The sequence below is a fragment of the Carettochelys insculpta genome, chromosome 1, assembly GCF_033958435.1.
Source record: "Carettochelys insculpta isolate YL-2023 chromosome 1, ASM3395843v1, whole genome shotgun sequence".
In the NCBI taxonomy this organism is placed as follows: Eukaryota; Metazoa; Chordata; order Testudines; family Carettochelyidae; genus Carettochelys; species Carettochelys insculpta.
Genome location: NC_134137.1, coordinates 331815089 through 331833540, shown reverse-complemented (window position 1 = coordinate 331833540; position 18452 = coordinate 331815089). Strand labels below are relative to the sequence as shown.

At 45.7% G+C, this 18452-nt stretch overlaps 1 protein-coding gene across 5 annotated transcripts in view; it reads right to left on the bottom strand.

Moving 5' to 3' along the window:
• The window catches only part of MET (MET proto-oncogene, receptor tyrosine kinase), a 167676-nt gene that overhangs the window by 60774 nt on the left and 88450 nt on the right, over positions 1–18452 (bottom strand). For all 5 annotated transcript variants that reach the window (XM_075014845.1, XM_075014873.1, XM_075014865.1 and 2 more), the window contains one exon: positions 677–811. In XM_075014845.1, coding sequence (XP_074870946.1) covers positions 677–811 — 135 coding nt within the window. The remainder of the gene's footprint in view (positions 1–676; positions 812–18452) is intronic.

The window sequence follows — 18452 nt, the reverse complement described above, 5'->3', positions numbered from 1 at the left end:
GTATATTTCAAGAAATGGTTAATCAAGTCTTACATTGTTAGAGAATTTAGCAAGTCAAAAGTTTGCCTATATCCAGGGCTTATAATCATTTAGAACATCTTCTACTGATGTGCTTACAACCAACCATTCAGAAAACATAGTACTTATGCCTATAACATTCTTACATTAACTTTTCAATCAATCAATCAATCAATCACCTTTGATAAGCTATTGGTAAATGTAATCTTACTATGAACTGTATGATCCTGGTTTTAAAAATTCACAAACCACTCACCCCGTTTAAACAGTATTATAATGTTAGAGCACCAATCTACAAAGGCCAGGAAATTCTAAACACTCCATTCTTTACTCAAGTCATTGTGTATTTTTCTTTACAAGAGTTGAATTAAGCACAGGGTGTCAGCCTTAAATTTGCATTTCCTGCCTTTCTGTTGGGTTCTCTCATAATTCTCACCTTATTTATACATTTCTGAATGTCAATTTACTTGGTGGTTCAATAGGAAAAAAAGCTTTTGAGGAAACAAACAACATACCCAAGAGACTGGAAAGGATGCGAAGTTAGCATGTTATGAGAACTTAAAATACTGCACTGACCAACCACTCTTATGTAAAGCTGATAGTAAGGGGGCTGTAGGTTTACATAATACAAAACATGATCAGATTATGAACCACTCACCTTCATTCCAGTGACAACCAGAGCATAGTCATCTGCTACTAAGGAATGACCAACAATGACTTGTGGGGAGACTGGGTGGGAGTCCAGGGGAAAATTTACATGTGGTGGAGTAGGTTCTGAACGGGAAATCACTGTCTGGAAAAGAAAAACTCACAAATCAATTAGCTGCATGTTATCTGTGTACACATTGAATAGTGATCCCAACTAATTTCCAACTATTTTCTTTGTCTGATGGGCAGTACCAACCAGAGCTGTTCCAGTAGCCCATTTGAAACACATTGTGAAGCACTAAAGACACTCTTTGTAACATGTGTATCGCTTAAACACAGCAACGGCATGACTACCTGAAACACTTTAATAATACATCACATTTGCAACACTAAGAAGGAATCATCCTCGGTTTTATCACACTTAAATTTCAGGTGTTTATAAATCATTTTTAAAAAAATAGTGACTATTTAATCAGCTTACCTGAATTTAAGGGACAATGAAGGAATTTTGCCAACAAGATTTATTTAAAAGTTTAAACCAGTGAGTGTCTCCCCTCTTGAATTTAAAAAGAGTAAAGATATTTTAATTTGCTTTCATTTTAATCATTTTGTTTGAAAATTAAGATTTGCTCTACATATTATGCATTGAATTTTTAAAAAATATATATATATAGAATATACAATATTGAGGGCCTCTGAACCTCTAACTTGGAACTTAGATTTCTATGTATTTTACTGCATGAACATATTGGACATACAAAGAATGTTGAAGCAAGAAAAGACAAAGAACAGCAAGAATTGTATTATCCTTACTTAAAATTTCCTTATGGTGCCAGACTTCTATATAGCACCATATACAGAGAGAATAAGCCAGTCAGTGATTGGAACATTGGTACACTGAGACTTTTCTACCATGGTAAGCTATAAAAGAACTGGTAGGATAAGGCTACAGGTGCATTTGAAATATGAACCCCATTTTCATATCACTGCTATCCATTCCTGATCCGGTGACAGGCTGCTACAGTGCAATGTTATGTCTGCTGTCAAGGTGCATGCTGGTTACTCCGAGTAGACCCATGGAGGATTTCAATGGGTGACAGGTACTTTGGTGTTTTTCAAAATCCATCTAGGTATCTAGCTCCAAATTTAAGTGCCTAAATGACTTTGACAATCCAAGTCTATGATTCCGATCCTGAGAAAAACATAGGCATATGCTTAACTTTACTATCTTGAGCAGCTTCACTGATTTCAATCACTACGTCTGAGAGCAAGAACGTACAGGACTGGACCCATAATTATACACAGCATGACCTGGAAGATGATAACATAATGGAACAAGGGCAGAGGATCATTTAAACAAAGATAATAATGGTACTTGTTTCCAAAAGTTATACCTCCAGTCATATTTTGTGTTGATTTGAGTAATTTAAAATACCAGTATTTGATGAAAAAGTGAGACTCACTTGATTTCATTGTTAAGAGCAGTTTAATTATCATTAAATAACCTATTAAACAAAATATTTATTTTGTAGCAAAGTTTTTCACCTGGTTGATAAGACAGTACTAAAACAGCTAGGACATGGGTTTTGATGATTGCATTGGCCTGCCACACAGCCTAACGAGGGTGGACTGCCCAATGAATCCACAAGAGGGCAAACTCCAGAAATGCCCATTTTGCTGTACAGTGATCCAAAATTTCAATAAAACCTCTTTCCAATTCATTTATGGTGATAAGGGTTTCACACCCTGAGCATGTTTAGACTCTTGGGCTGAAACAAATAAAAAAGGAAGCTTTTCTTTAAGGTAAAACTATTTTTGGGAAAGAATTGCCATTCTGGCTTGACTCAGCACAGAAAAATGCAGTTTTTAGAAATCAATAAGGTTGGATGGTTTTCTGTAACACAGAGCTATGATCTTTGGTACAATATATTACGGGATGAGCTCTGCTTTTATATGCAGGACAGAGTGAAAAATGGAATGAACTGCAAAGCTGCATGGAAAAGCTTGATTAATGTTAGTATTATACAAGCAGAGGTAACACCACAGCTGCAAATACCTTTTTAGTTGATCATTAGCCATGTCTCCTCTCGAATACCCACTGCTATAAAATGCTAAGAATTCTCTTCTATCAATAATCCAGGCTACTACTTATTGCCAAACATTCTTTCTGATTGAGCAACAATGTTAACCCTTAAATACTTCTGAGTTACAGCTAAAGAACAATGCAAGAAATGGCATTTCTGTAATTGTGATAGCATTTAGGAGTCTTAGTCATGGTCCAGGAACTGTTAGTGTTAGCTGCACACTATACAAACACAGAACAAGAAGAAAGTTCCTGCCTCAAGGGCTGACAGTCTATGCGTATGCCTATACTTGGAGCTGTAGGTATTACTTCCAGTCTGAGGAGACATACTCATGATAGCTCTTATGGAGCTAGCATGCTAACAGTAGAGAGTAGCCGCAGCAATGCAAGAAGTGGAGGGGCTAGCCACTCCCAGTATGATCCTATCTGAGACACCAAGTATGTACTCAGGTGGCCAAAACCAGCCACTATTTGCACTGCCAAGAATGCACCTCTATTTCTAGCATGCAAACTCAATCAGAGCTAGTGCAAGCATGTATCCATGAGCTGGAAATTATACCCCAGCTCAAAATGTGGTCATAGCCTAAGTAACTCATATCCTATTATTATGGTTAGAGAGAAAGTTGATATTTAAATGACTGAAATATCTATTATTCACCACAGGTAAAATTCACATTAACAGCTCAAAGCTGAGTAAAATGGTTTTCTACAGGGTGATGTGACCCGAGGTTGGAAGAATAGAATTACCACACTCACATTTGGGACTATGGTGTGAAATAACCATGCAACGGATCCAAAGTCAATATTATGTCTATATTACAGAGCCTACATTGGCATAGTTATGCTACCACTGTCTCTAGTGTAAACAGAGTATACACAGGAGTTTTTTTCTGCTAGTGCAGGAACATCACCTACCTGAATGACATTAGCTACATCAACAGACACACTCTTCCACTAGCAAAGCTGCATCTACAAGGGCATTTTGTCGGTCCCACTATATCTGTCAGGAAAGTGTTTTTTTCCCCCTACGCTCCTTGCCAATGTAGCTTTGCTGATGCAACTTTTAAGCACAGACCAGACCTGTAACTAAAGAACTGTAGAGATAGCCAAGAGATGCAACATTAATTAATTGGGGGCCAATATATCTGTGCAGCTTGTGAACTCACTGGCCCCGTCCACAGAATGACCGAAAGGTAGGCCTGAAAAAGACCTCAAGAGCTCATCTAGTTGAGCTCTGTGTGCTAAGGCAGGATCAAGTAAACTGTAGCCATCCAGGAGAGGTGTTTATGCAACCTGTTCTTAAAAGCCTCCAGTGATGGAGATTCCATAACTTCCCTTGGAAGCCTATTTCAAAGTTTAAAAAACTTTATAGTTAGAAAATATTTCCTAATATCTAACCAAATCTTCACTGCTTAAGGTGAGGTCAATTATTTCTCTGCCTACTATCAGTGGAGATGGAAAACAGACCACAATCCTCTTTATGACACCACTTAACATATCTAAAGACTGTTAATAGATTCCCCCCACTCTTGTTTTGTCAAGACAACATATTTCCAGTGTCTTTTTAAACCCTTCCTCATAGGTCAGGTTTTGAAAATCTTAACTAATTTATGTTGGACTCTTTTGAAGTCGCTCCTATTTGTCCACATCTTTCTCAAAGCATGGCACCAGAATTTGACGCAAAACTTCAAGTGAGGCTTTTTCAGTGACAAGCAGAGAAGGATGGTAATCTCCCATGTCTGACATGCAACACTTGTTTCATTACACCCCAAAAGGATATCAGCCTTATTTGTAACAGAATCATGCTACTGACTCATATTCAGCTGTGATCCACTCTAATGCCCAGTTCCCTTTTGGAAGTACTACCAAAATTATTCCCAATTTTGTAACTGAGGGGTTGATTTTTCCTTCCTAAGTATTATGTGCTTCACTGAATTTCCTCTTGTTGACTTCAAACAATTCTTTAATTTGTCAAGACTGTTTTGAATTCCAATCCTGTCTTCCAAAGTTCTTGAAACCCCTTCCAGTTTCCAGTTAACCACAAATTGTATGAACATACTCTCCGTTCATTATCCAAGTCATTCACGAAAACTTTTATACTGGACCAAGGACTGATGCCTGGGAGACAGCACTAAACACATCTTCCCAGTTTGATAATAAAACATCGATAACTACTGTTGGAGCACTTTCTTTCATACTTCTATGCTTCCACATGATAGCACCTCCTTGGCCTACCTGAACCTGGTTTTACCTAATCCTACAGAGGCAAAGAGAGGCATAGACTCTCAGGGCATGCTCTGCAGTATGTAGTTGGATTGCATGGCATTCCTGTGCAGTCACTCAGCACTCATCTTCCTTATGTAGTGGGTCAGGGTGGTGTGGCTATGGCATAACCCTGATAAGTGGGCTAGAGGAATATTAGGATTACTCTAAATATAACAAACTGGATTATCTATGTCCTGCAGCACATATCATATTTTCACAAGAAATCAAACAGCTCCTGAGAGCACAAACATCAGGAGAACACGTGTGCCAGCTGTCTTCCTGAAAAGCACGTTCACAGACAATTAGCAGTGCAATTCTTGGCATTTCTCTCAAGACAAATACAAATGTAACAACATTTTATCCTCCCCATCCATGAAAGATATGGATAATTCACTAGTACACTGACTGGAATTTATACTGCTAGTTTTTAAGCTGGCATATATTTTATATACAGTACTCAAAATGGCACACTCCAAAGGCCTTGAAAGCATATGTTATAGCCTTTCAGTACAGTTCAAGAGTATTTCAGTGACACTGGCTATAGATCAATAGATTGATTATTATCTCTTTTAGGCTAGAAAAGAATAATCATTTTTATGTCCATGGATATTTTCAGACTATTACCTTTAAACTATTTCATTATCACATATCAATCAATGTTCAGTAAGAAGCCTTGACTTTTGGTTAATTTATATATAACTTTATATATTTAGACCGTAATAAATAACTCCAGCACAAAAGCATGCATGTAATATATATTTTACTCATTCTGATGATCAGTCCTGCTAGTCAATAGGGTTGAGTTACAAACGGCACTGTATGCATGTCAGACTATCATCTGCAAAAATCAGAGGTCTACATAAAACAAGCCAGTCCCAGTATCATATTGTTAGTTTTCTCTACATGTCTGGCAGGTGTAGGCCATTATCCAGCAGAGACAGGTTCAGGGTTAATGTTATTATGTAACCCTCAAGCGCTCCAGGATATGCAGCATAGCCTTGTAAAGGGCACACATGCAGCTCTCTGGATGTTGTATATATATCACTGTAATCCATTGAGTATAATGGATCCACTTTGAAAGGCATAAGCTTTTCTACTGGAACTGAACATTAAAACATGTGCTCTCTCAGAACAGTAACTTGGTTCCAGGTGTTAGTTTTAAACTTCAGTATATAGATTTCCTCTCTTTTCCTTTATTATTTAAGTTTATTTTGGGATCATGTAGGCATGCTTTCTACCATGGAAACAAAGACTACTATTCAAAAACTACAAGATAAGTTTAAAATATTAATAATTAATATTAACAATATAGATCATGGCATTTAATTTCATCAGTTTAATGACAGAGAAAGAAAAGAAGCACTGTAACTAATCACACACATCCCCATAAATACATATATGTCTATTTTATATTTATTCTTTAATGTCCCAGATCTCCAACTCTGGGAAGTCAAGTACTCCAAACACAAAAAAGGCACAGCAAATAGATACAACATGGGAAGCAGGCTTTCCACAGAGTGGGGAGGCTTTGCTGTGGCTCTAGCAATCTGCCTTAACTACTTTCTCGGAGACAACTTCTGGAGATACTAGCATGTTACATTCTGCGTTCATTCACTCCTTGGCCTCTTTGCAAATACTTTCAACAAGGGTTGCCATTCATACTGGTGGATTTTGTTATCTGTACTAGTTGGAAATAAATGGAGAACATGAACTCAAAGGCCACTGAGCAGCCAAAAGATGGTCATGATGTCCAGTGACTTTAGATATGTATTGCATTTGAACAACTGACCTAAATATGGAAGGCTCTGCATATCACTGCTCTGAGCCATTGCCTTTTAAGAATACACCATAGGCCTGATTCTGCAGCACTGAAGTAATGGCAGTTACCACCGACTTACTCCAACATAAGTAGACAGCTGCTTATGAGATTCTAAATATTGAAGGCCCAATTCTGCTCTCACTGAATTCTGTGGCAGTTCTTGGCTTCAGTGAATACATAGCCAGGCCCCAACGTAATCACTGAATTACACAAAGCTGTGATTATTTCTAGCTAGCTTTCTTCTGGAAGTATCTGCCATGTACATAGGGATCTAAGCACAGAAAGTGAGTACATAGAATCCAGAGTAGTCTTGGGGTTCCTCAAATACAGGGAATGAGATCTACATGTGCTTTAATTGATTGGTTTTTAACTTGTGCCGCTGTCCTGGGAAAAAGGCTTTGGAACACGAGTGTTTCTGTGACATCATCAGGGATACAGTTAATGAACTTTGTGACTTTGACCTCACCCACAACCATTTCAGATTTGGGGATGATTTATACCTTCAGGTCAGCAGCTCTGCTATGGATACCCCCAAGGCCCCACAGCATGCCAACATTTTTAGGTCTGACTTAGAACAAAGTGCTTGCTTAGCTCTTATCCCAAAGTACACCTACTCTACTTGCGCTACACTGATGACATTTACTTCCAGGGGAAGGAGGGCTTTATTGTAACAACTACCACCCCACCATCAACATCAGCCTGGACCAAGAGATCCTCTTCCTGAACAATACAGTTCAAGTAAGTGATGGTCACATAAACACTACCCAATAACGGAAACATACGGACTGTTATACTTTACCTACATGCCTCCAACTTTCATCCAGAACACATCACAAAACCTATTGTTTAAAGCCACTACCTAAGATACAGCTGCATTTGCTCCAGCCTCTCAGACAGAGGCAAACACCTACCAGATTTCTGTCGAGCATTCTGAAAAATACAATAGCCACCTGGGGAAGTGAAGAAACAGACTGAAAGAGCCAGGCAGGTACCCAGAAGTTACCTACTATAGGACCCAACAAAGAAAGCATCAGCGTGTGACTGGACTTTACCTAAAGCCCCCAGCTAAAACCTCTACAACACATCATCAAGGATCTAGAACCTATCCAAGATGATAGACCTTTGGAGGCAGGCCAGTCCTCACTTCCAGACAGCTCCCCAACCTGAAACACATACCACCAACTACACACCTCAATAGAAACACAAATCATGGAACCCACTCCTACAACAAACCCTGCTGCCAACTCTGTCCACCTATTTACACTCATGTCACCATCATAGGACCTAAACACATCAACCATACCATGAAGGGCTTATTCACTTGCACATCTAATAATGTGATATATGTCGTCATGTGCCAGCAATGCTTCTCTGCCGTGTATACTGGACAAACCAGACTGTCTCTGTGCAAAAGAATAAATGGATACAAATCAGACATCAAGAATGGTAACACACAAAAAACAGTAGAAGAGCACATTAACCTCCCCAGGCAGAGTTACAAATTTACAGACTGGCAAGTCATCATACTTCACTAAAACAATTCAAAAACAGATTGTAATATGAAGTTGCTGAGCTGGATTTCATTTGCAAATTTGATGCCATCAGAATGGGTCTGAATAAGGACTGGGAATGGCTCTCTCATTAAAATAAGAAATCTGCTTTAGGTATTTAACCTTCTTTTCACTGCTGGAAGTGGGCCACATTCATCCTTATTGAATTAGACTCATTAACACTGATGTAACATTCCCATCTGTATGTATGTATCCCTACCATCTGATCCTTTCATTTCATGACTGTAATAAAGTGACCTCTGGCCCATGAAACTTTATGCCCTAATAAATGTGCTAGTCTTTAAGGTGCCACAGGACTCCTTGTTGATCCTTCTCTCCCTGACAATTACATCCATTGCAAATCTGACTCTCACAGGGTGGTTGGTGCTCTTTGTGAATGAGCTACCTCTCAGCTGAGCCTGATCATCTAGGGATTAGGTGGTTTAAAAGACAGCACAAGCAGCACAGTTACAGTAGAGAGCTGCAAGGACCTGCAGGAGACCCTGGAACATGGGGGACATGGGTTGGGAGGCAAAGCATGACAGGAAACAGAGTGGCTCTGTAACAGGGTGACTCTCAAGCAAATGCCTGGTAGAGAAACAAATCTGTGGTGAACAGACCTACCCCTGCAGGAGATCCTGGGTTCTAGAGGAAAAGATGACTGATGGGCTGAATTTGTCTTATATGCAGGAAATAAAGCTAAGAGTCCATACTAGACAGGGGCAGGATGTCACTCCTTTCCAGGCTGAAGGAATAGGCCAGCAGCAGTGTTCCAGGTAAGCTGAACGCTTGTGCGGTTGCCCAGGAGAGAGGGAACACTGGCCAGCAGCCCACACAAATGGACTGTTTTCATTGGCTACGTCTACACGTGAAGCCTACATCGAAGTAGCCTATTTCGATGTGGCGACATCGAAATAGGCTATTTCGATGAATAACGTCTACACGTCCTCCAGGGCTGGCAACGTCGATGTTCAACATCGACGTTGCGCAGCACCACATCGAAATAGGTGCAGCGAGGGAACGTCTACACGCCACAGTAGCACACATCGAAATAAGGGTGCCAGGCACAGCTGCAGACAGGATCACAGGGCGGACTCAACAGCCAGCCGCTCCCTTAAAGGGCCCCTCCCAGACACACTTGCACTAAACAGCACAAGATACACAGAGCCGACAATGAGTTGCAGACCCTGTGCAAGCAGCATGAATCCCCCGCTGCAGCAGCAGCAGCCAGAAGCCCTGGGCTAAGGGCTGCTGCACACGGTGACCATAGAGCCCCGCACGGGCTGGAGAGACAGCGTCTCTCAACCCCCCAGCTGATGGCTGCCATGGATGACCCCACAATTTCGACGTTGCGGGATGCGGATCATCTACACGGTCCCTACTTCGACGTTGAACGTCGAAGTAGGGCACTATTCCGATCCCCTCATGAGGTTAGCGACTTCGACGTCTCGCCGCCTAACGTCGAAGTTAACTTTGAAATAGCGCCTGCTGCGTGTAGCTGCGACGGGCGCTATTTCGAAGTTAGTGCCGCTACTTCGAAGTAGCGTGCATGTGTAGACACAGCTATTGAGAGCTCACAAAAAAAAAAAAAAAAGGCTAAGCAGAACATTATTGAACTCAAGTGGAAGAAAGTTTCAATTTGGGCTGAGAACAAGCTCCAGAAATTTCAGCCTGCACTATTATGTTAACTTTTGTGACAAGCTCTAACAAGCTGGAAATAGAGGCTTATTATTCGGATTGGGAAGATTAGAGATTTATTGGTAAGTGTCAGTAGACAACACTGTAGCTACACAAACTGATAAAAACAAGTATCTCTATCAATGCTTCTCAGAAATTACCAATAGGCAAAGAAAGAAAAATGCTGCTTGAGAACATAAGAGTTTAAGAATTTTGACAAGTGATGTTGACGTGTTTTAATGGTTAGAAAGCTTTAACTTTTTAAATCTCAGCCTCTAAGGACAGTAAATTATTGTCTGAGCCCCCTCCATATTTTCCCACAACTGAAAATTTACATAGATAAAAATAGGGAGAAAAACCAAAAGAGAAACATTGATATTATCCGTAGAAGTTATTAAACAAAACTGCCAAGTTTATTTAAAATGAAAGAGCCTTTTCAGTCACAAGCCAGATCTACATCTGATGAAAGATTGTGGAGTTCTTCTGAGTTCAGTGGAGCTATGTCAATTTACACCAGCTAAGAATCTGGCTCCATAATGATAGCATCTCCAGTGTGACAGTATACTACTTTCTAATCAAATAACCACTGTGAAATACCTGATTCACTCTGCACCCAACAGCTGTACTTAGGGCCTGTGTTCCCAGTCACACACTCAAAACAAGCACAATAGGAAAGGCAGAAACAGCTGCAAACTCTGAGAAGGGAGGGCAGGAGTGGAGGGGGGGACCTATTAAAAAAGCTTGTTGTCAGACTCCAGCTTAGGAAGGAAGTCAAACTATTTTTCTTTTCCTTCTCCTGCATGGCAGCTGTCTTAGAAAATTTATGACTGTTCTGTTTTGTAACAGAAACTCCATCATATGTAGTAAACTATCAATTCCAAACTATTCATGGGCCAACACAGGTTTCACACTTCAGAAACAGTCGAAACATTTATCAATGCATCAATGGGCTGCAACTTCTCTGTTGGAGAACACGGAATTCCCACCCACCCCAATTACTTAACATAAGAACATAAGAATGGCCATACTGGGTCAGACCAAAGGTCCATCCAGCCCAGTATCCCGTCTGCCGATAGTGGCCAATGCCAGGTGCCCCAGAGAAGGAGAACAGAAGACAATGATCAAGTGATTTATCTCCTGCCATCCATCTCCTGCCCTTGTACTGAAGGCTAGGGCACCATACTTTTCCCCTGGCTAATAGCCATTTATGGACCTAACCTGTAAAAATTTATCGAGCTCTTTTTTAAACCCTAATAGAGTCCTGGCCTTCACAGCCTCCTCCGGCAAGGAGTTCCACAGGTTGACTGTGTGCTGTGTGAAGAAAAATTTCCTTTTATTAGTTTTGAACCTACTATACTTGTTTTACAATAACTTGTAAATTATTTGCATTCAGATCATATAGATCAATGTAATGAATCTTAGACTGGCTGAGTACAAATACATAACTTTTCTACCTTAGTGGAGGAACCTGCATCCTCCAGCAAAATCACAGAAGATAAGGGATGGATTCCATGTATTCCCTCAATAAAATATACAAACTTTTGGGCCAAAGGTTCTTTCTTCAGGTGCACTTTTTAAACAAACAAAATATAGGCTACATTCCAATACCTTTTCTCTAGTTTAGTAGCATTTTACCCCATGAGTAATCCCACTGATTTCAATGGAAGCACTCACAAGGCAAGGCAGTGTACATTGTGAGTAAGAGTATCAGATTCTGGACCTAAATAAACACAGGTAAAGAGAAGTTACTCACTGTAGTAACGGTGGTTCTTCGAGATGTGTCCCCGTGGGTGCTCCACAATAGGTGTCGGGCTTGCCCGGCGCCACAGATCGGATCTTCCAAGCAGTTTCTGCCGGACTGCGCATGCGCCGGAGCGCACCGCTCCCTTGCACGCTCCTGGCCATGTGCGTGATCCGGTCCCCACCAGTTCCTCGACCAACCGCCTTGGGTGCCCCTGCAAAACACTAACAGAGATCCGAAGCGGGGAGGATGGGTGGGTAGTGGAGCACCCACGGGGACACATCTCGAAGAACCACCGTTACTACGGTGAGTAACTTCTCTTTCTTCTTCGAGTGTCCCCGTGGGTGCTCCACAATAGGTGACTACCCAGCAGTAACCCAAGATAGGAGGTGGGTAATCGGATTATGTGCAGCTTGTCCCCGAGAGGACCGCTGCAGACAGACGGGTATCCTCTTGGAATACCCTGTGAAGGGCGTAATGTTTGGCGAAGGTGTCGTAGGATGACCAGGTCGCCGCTCTGCAAATGTCTTTTAACGCAACGCCCTTGAAAAAGGCTGTTGATGCTGCCACCGCCCTAGTGGAATGAGCCCTGGGAGTGGCCGATAAAGGAGTCTTTTTGAGCTCGTAGCACATTTTTATGCAGGATACAATGTGCTTTGAGATTCTCTGCGAGGAGAGACCTTCTCCTTTCGATTTGGGAGCGAGGGAGACTAGGAGTCTATCCGTTTTCCGGAAGGACTTGGTCCTGTCTACGTAGAAGGCTAGCGCCCTCCTCACATCCAGGAGGTGTAGGCGCGCCTCTTCGTTGGAGTTATGAGGCTTTGGATAAAACGAGGGTAGAACAATAGGTTCGTTAATGTGAAACTCGGAAGAAACTTTGGGAACAAAGGCTGGATGCAGCCGTATGGTTACCGCCTCCTTGGAAAAAACAGTGCAGGGTGGCGTTGCCATGACTGCTGCGAGCTCGCTCACCCTACGAGCTGACGTAATTGCAAGAAGAAAGGTCGTCTTTATTGTAAGGAGGCGGAGGGGAACCGTGGCCAAGGGCTCGAACGGTGGTCCCATTAGCGTGGTAAGCACCAGGTCCAAGTTCCACGAAGGTGGAATCGGTTTCCGAGGGGGGTATAGGTTTACCAACCCTTTGAGGAACCTGGTAACCATAGGGTGGGCGAACACCGTGTACCCTTCCTCCTCATGTCTGAACGCCGAGATGGCGGCAAGGTGGACCTTCAATGAGGATAGCGAGAGTCCTCCTCTCTTGAGGTCCAGTAAATACTCTAGTATTGTAGGAATAGGCACCAAAAGTGGGGCCAGCTGTTTGGTAGAACACCAAGCCGTGAAGCGAGTCCATTTTTGCTTGTAGGTCTTTCTGGTGGAAGTCCTCCTGCTACTTTCTAGGACTTGCTGAACTTCCACTGTGCATGTGCTCTCTAGGGAGCTGAGCCATGGATTAACCACGCTTGCAGTCGCAGGCTTTGGGGGTGCGGGTGCACTATGGACCCCTGGGCTTGCGTGAGCAGATCCGGCGCCACCGGAAGAGGCATCAGTGGACGGTCCGACATGCGCAGGAGTAGGGGGAACCATTGTTGTCGATCCCACGTTGGGACTATCAGGATCATCCAGGCCCTTTCTCTCCTGGCTTTCTGCAAGACTTTGTGGATCAGCACTGTGGGAGGAAACGCATAAAGCAGGGGGCCCCTCCACAGGATCGTGAACGCGTCCCCCAGGGACCCCCATCCCAGTCCTGCCCTGGAGCAGAATCGTGGGCACTTCTTGTTGTGCTGAGTGGCAAACAGGTCTATTTGGGGAAAACCCCATGCGTGGAAAATCGGCCGTAGCAGATCGGGACGGATCTGCCACTCGTGTGTGAGTGCAAAACGCCTGCTCAGCTGGTCTGCCTTCACATTGTGCGCACCCGGCAAGTATGAGGCTTTCAAGATTATATTGTTGGCGATGCACCAGTTCCATAAGCGGATTGCTTCCGCGCATAAGGCACGGGATCGAGCTCCTCCTTGCCTGTTTATATAAAACATGGTGGAGGTATTGTCTGTACTGATCCCGACGACTTTGCCTTGTATGTGGTCTCGAAAGTGTCTGCAGGTGTTGAACACTGCTCTGAGCTCCAGTATATTTATGTGTAGTGACTGTTCCGTGGGTGACCACAGTCCTTGAGTCACCTCTTCGCCCATGTGCGCTCCCCACCCTATAAGGGAGGCATCTGTAGTGAGAAAAACCGATATTTGCGGCTGGTGGAAGGGTACCCCTGTTAGCAGGTTCCTGGGGTTTACCCACCATTGTAGGGATTTGCGCACCCCGGCTGTGGGCGACACCACCCTGTGAACGGTGTGTACTGCCGGTTTGTATACACTCGCCAGCCAGTGCTGCATGCTGCGCATGTGTAACCTGGCGTTCTGTACTACGAACGTCGCCGCTGCCATGTGGCCCAGCAGCTGCAAGCACGTCAAGACCGGCACCGTAGGGCTGAAGGTGATGACCTGCACGAGGGAACCGATGGCCCGAAAGCGAGCCTCTGGTAGATATACTCTCGCTGTAACCGAGTTTATGCGAGCCCCTATGAACTCTATGTCCTGTGTGGGGTCTATTTTTGATTTTGCCAGATTGATAACCAGGCCGAGTGAAGAGAACGTGTTTGCTGTGACGCGTATCATGCGCAGAACCTCCCCCTTCGAGGCCCCTTTGAGCAGGCAGTCGTCCAGATACGGGAAAATAAATACCCCCTGTCTGTGCAGGTAGGCTGACACCACTGCCAAGGTCTTGGTGAAGACTCTGGGGGCCGAGGAGAGGCCAAACGGTAGGACCTTGTATTGGAAGTGTTCGTTGCCTACCATGAACCGGAGGAATCGCCGGTGAGCCGGATGGATAGTTATGTGGAAGTACGCGTCTTGTAAATCGAGGGCTGCGAACCAGTCTCCATCGTCCAGTGCTGTAAGGATGGAGGCGATTGTGGTCATCCGAAAACGTTGCTTGCGCAGGTACCTGTTGAGGCCGCGAAGGTCTAAGATGGGCCTCCAGCCTCCTGTCTTTTTCTCCGTGAGGAAGTACCTGGAGTAGAACCCTTTCCCTTGCAGTTGCTCCGGCACTCTTTCCACTGCCCCTATGAGCATGAGATGGTCCACCTCCTGCCTGAGCCTCGCTACATGGGAGGCCTCCTGGAGGTGGGGCTTGGGTGGAGGTCGTGACGGTGGGAGCGACTGGAAGGGGATGGCGTACCCCGTGGCTATGATCTCCAGCACCCATTTGTCTGTGGTGCTCCTTTGCCACTGGTCGTAGAATGGTTGCAGGCGATGGTGGAATAGTCGCTTTGGATGACCTTGTGCGATGGTAGTGATGGCGCAGCCCTGGATCTGTATGTCAAACTTGTGGCCTTTGGCCCCACCCCGAGGACGCACGGCTCTGTTGTGAACGTCGCCTGGGAGTTCTGTACTGCTGGTGCTGTTGATGTCGCCCTTGCTCGTAACCCCTGTGGTACTGGGGGCGCTGCTGCTGGTACTGGTACCGTCTTTGTTGAGGGTAGTACCTTTTCTTTGTGTATGGAGGGGTGTAAATCCCCAGGGTCCTGAGTGTGGCTCTTGAATCTTTACTGGAATGAAGGACCGAGTCAGTTGATTCAGCAAACAGCTTCTGCGAGTCGAAGGGAAGGTCAACTATCTTCGCCTGCAGATCCCTCGGTATACCCGAAGTCTGGAGCCAGGACTCCCTTCGCATCACCACTGCCGTTGCTGTGGAACGTGCTGCTGTGTCCGCAACGTCCAGGGCGATCTGAACTCCCGTTCTCGAGGCCGCGTAGCCTTCTTGCACTATGGCCTTAAGCACCGGCTTTTTGTCCTCTGGAAGCGAGTCCATGAGGGAGGTTAACCTGGAATAGTTGTCGAAATTATGGTTCGCTAAGTGTGTTGCGTAATTTGCCATTCGCAACGTTAAAGTGGAGGAGGAGTAGACCTTTCTGCCGAACAGCTCTAGCTTCTTGCCATCTTTAGCTGTGTCTACACGTGCACGCTACTTCGAAGTAGCGGCACCAACTTCGAAATAGCTCCCGTCGCGTCTACACGCGTCGGGCGCTATTTCGAAGTTAACTTCGACGTCAGGCGGCGAGACGTCGAAGTCGCTAACCTCATGAGGAGATAGGAATAGCGCCCTACTTCGACGTTCAACGTCGAAGTAGGGACCGTGTAGACGATCCGCGTCCCGCAACGTCGAAATTGCTGGGTCCTCCATGGCGGCCATCAGCTGGGGGGTTGAGAGATGCTCTCTCTCCAGCCCCTGCGGGGCTCTATGGTCACCGTGGGCAGCAGCCCTTAGCCCAGGGCTTCTGGCTGCTTCTGCGGCAGCTGGGGATCTATGCTGCAGGCACAGGGTCTGCAACCAGTTGTCAGCTCTGTGGATCTTGTGTTGTTTAGTGCAACTGTGTCTGGGAGGGGCCCTTTAAGGGAGCGGCTTGCTGTTGAGTCCGCCCTGTGACCCTGTCTGCAGCTGTGCCTGGCATCCCTATTTTGATGTGTGTTACTTTGACGTGTAGACGTTCCCTCGCTGCGCCTATTTCGAAGTTGGGCTGAGCAACGTCGAAGTTGAACATCGACGTTGCCGGCCCTGGAGGACGTGTAGACGTTATTCATCGAAATAGACTATTTCGATGTCGCAACATCGAAATAAGCTATTTCGATGTTGGCTGCACGTGTAGACGTAGCCTTTGTCTGTTCCCCCTGTCCTGAATTGAGATGTCTTTGATCTTTGTTGCGACGACTCCACCACCAAGGAATTTGGCTGTGGGTGGCTGAACAGGAACTCCATGCCCTTCGCCGGCACGAAGTATTTCTTATCCGCTCTCTTTTGGACAGGAGGAATAGTCGCAGGGGTCTGCCATATCATAGTGGCGGACTCTAAGATCGCTTCATCAAGCAGTATTGCTACTCTGGAGGAGGCCGGAGGTCTCAAATTTTTGAGGAGCTTATGGTGTTTCTCTTGCACCTCTGCTGTCTGGATGCCTTGTGTGAAGGCCACCCTCTTAAACAGCTCTTGAAACTGTTTGAGATCGTCCGGAGGATGGACGTCTCCCGGGGCCGTAGCCTCGTCCGGGGAGGAGAGCGAGGAACCGCTGGGGTACGTCTCTCTGGACCCTTCCGGTTCCTGCTGGTGATGGTACACCCTCTCACTAGAGGTTTGCGAGGGAAAATCTCGGGGTTCCATAACCAGTCCCCCCTGAGATGCTTGAGTCTCTGTCCCCGGTCGCAATTGCCCTCGGGGGTACGAGATCGTTTGTGGGGATCTTTCCCTAGTAGATTGCCGATGGTGTCTATGCCCCGCGTGGTAGGGGCGACCATGGCAGTATAGGCACTGTTCTTGGGAAGGTGACCTAGACCACTCCCTTGGTGCATACCCTCTGCGTCTGGGGGAGGGAGATCGTCGAGACACTGGAGAGAGCGATTTTGCATAATAGCCCAGCGGTTCAAACCCCAGGAAGGGTGAAGGTGGTGCCAGCCAGGGTGAGGCTGGTTGCAAAAATGGAGAAGGGGGCTCCGGGTAGGCTAGGGGGGACCCCTGCCTTCTGGTTGGAGTCTGCAACATAAGCGGAGGGCTGTGAGAAAGCAACTCCACAGCCCTGTCCAGAAAGGGGCTGCAATGCCTCCTCTTGTGTTCAGCCTTCCCCCTCCCTGGAGGAGGTAACTCCGCTCCCTGACGCACAGGGGATCCCGGCCCCGTCCGCACCGTGCTCGGCACGCTCGAAGGCGGTGCCGCACGTGCGGTGTCCTTCGGTGCCTGTAGGCTGCGTGCCTGCGCGCTCTGCACCGCCGGTTCCCCGGGGGTCGATGCCGCTGCCTGCGGTGCCGCCGGTACCGGCGCTTGTTTAGCCGCCGCCCTGCCTGCGGTGCGGGGCGGCTGGCTGATTATCGGAGGCTGAGCCGCTTCCACGTGGCTCTCCGTGCCGCCGCCGATCAGCTGTTGCTGCGGCTGCTCGCTCCTCCTGTCCCGCTCGCTGTTGCTGCCGGCAGGGATCGGGCTGGGGAGGCTTTCCTCCGTTTTTGTGCTGATGGGGCGAGGGAGGCAGCTTTCCTTTTATGGGCCCCGGAGGGTCCCTCCTGCTGCGGCCGCTCCGGCACGTCTGGCTGGAGGGCCTTATCAAAAAGCAGCATTTTAAGCCGCATCTCCTTGTCTCTCCTTGCTCTGGCTGTTAATTTAGCACAGAAGGAGCATTTCTGTGCAACATGGGACTCCCCAAGGCACCTTATGCATAGACTGTGCCCATCGGACGCTGGCATCGCCTCTCGGCAGGACTCACATTCTTTAAATCCTGAAGAGGACATTGTTGGTGAGTCTTTCAGTTGTTAAACGGGTACTTAGCACCTTCTCTGTGCTGTTTTCCCCTTCCGATGGCCTGCCGCAGCAGGAGGGCTGATGGCCCTATGCTCCTGGCCTCCGGCGCTTGTTACTGGGACTGGATTGAAGCTGTCCCGCTTGTAGTTTGTTTGTTGCTTTTGTTTTGTTTTGTTTTTTTTTGCAAAAATAACAACCGGCTAACTTGCAGTAGCCTAAGTACTTGAAAAACTTTAAAGAAAAACAGTTAAAGTCATTGAATACGCTACTTGGCCTTAGCCTAGTTCGGATTCCGTCTGCAGCCGACGGCGGTTAAGAGGA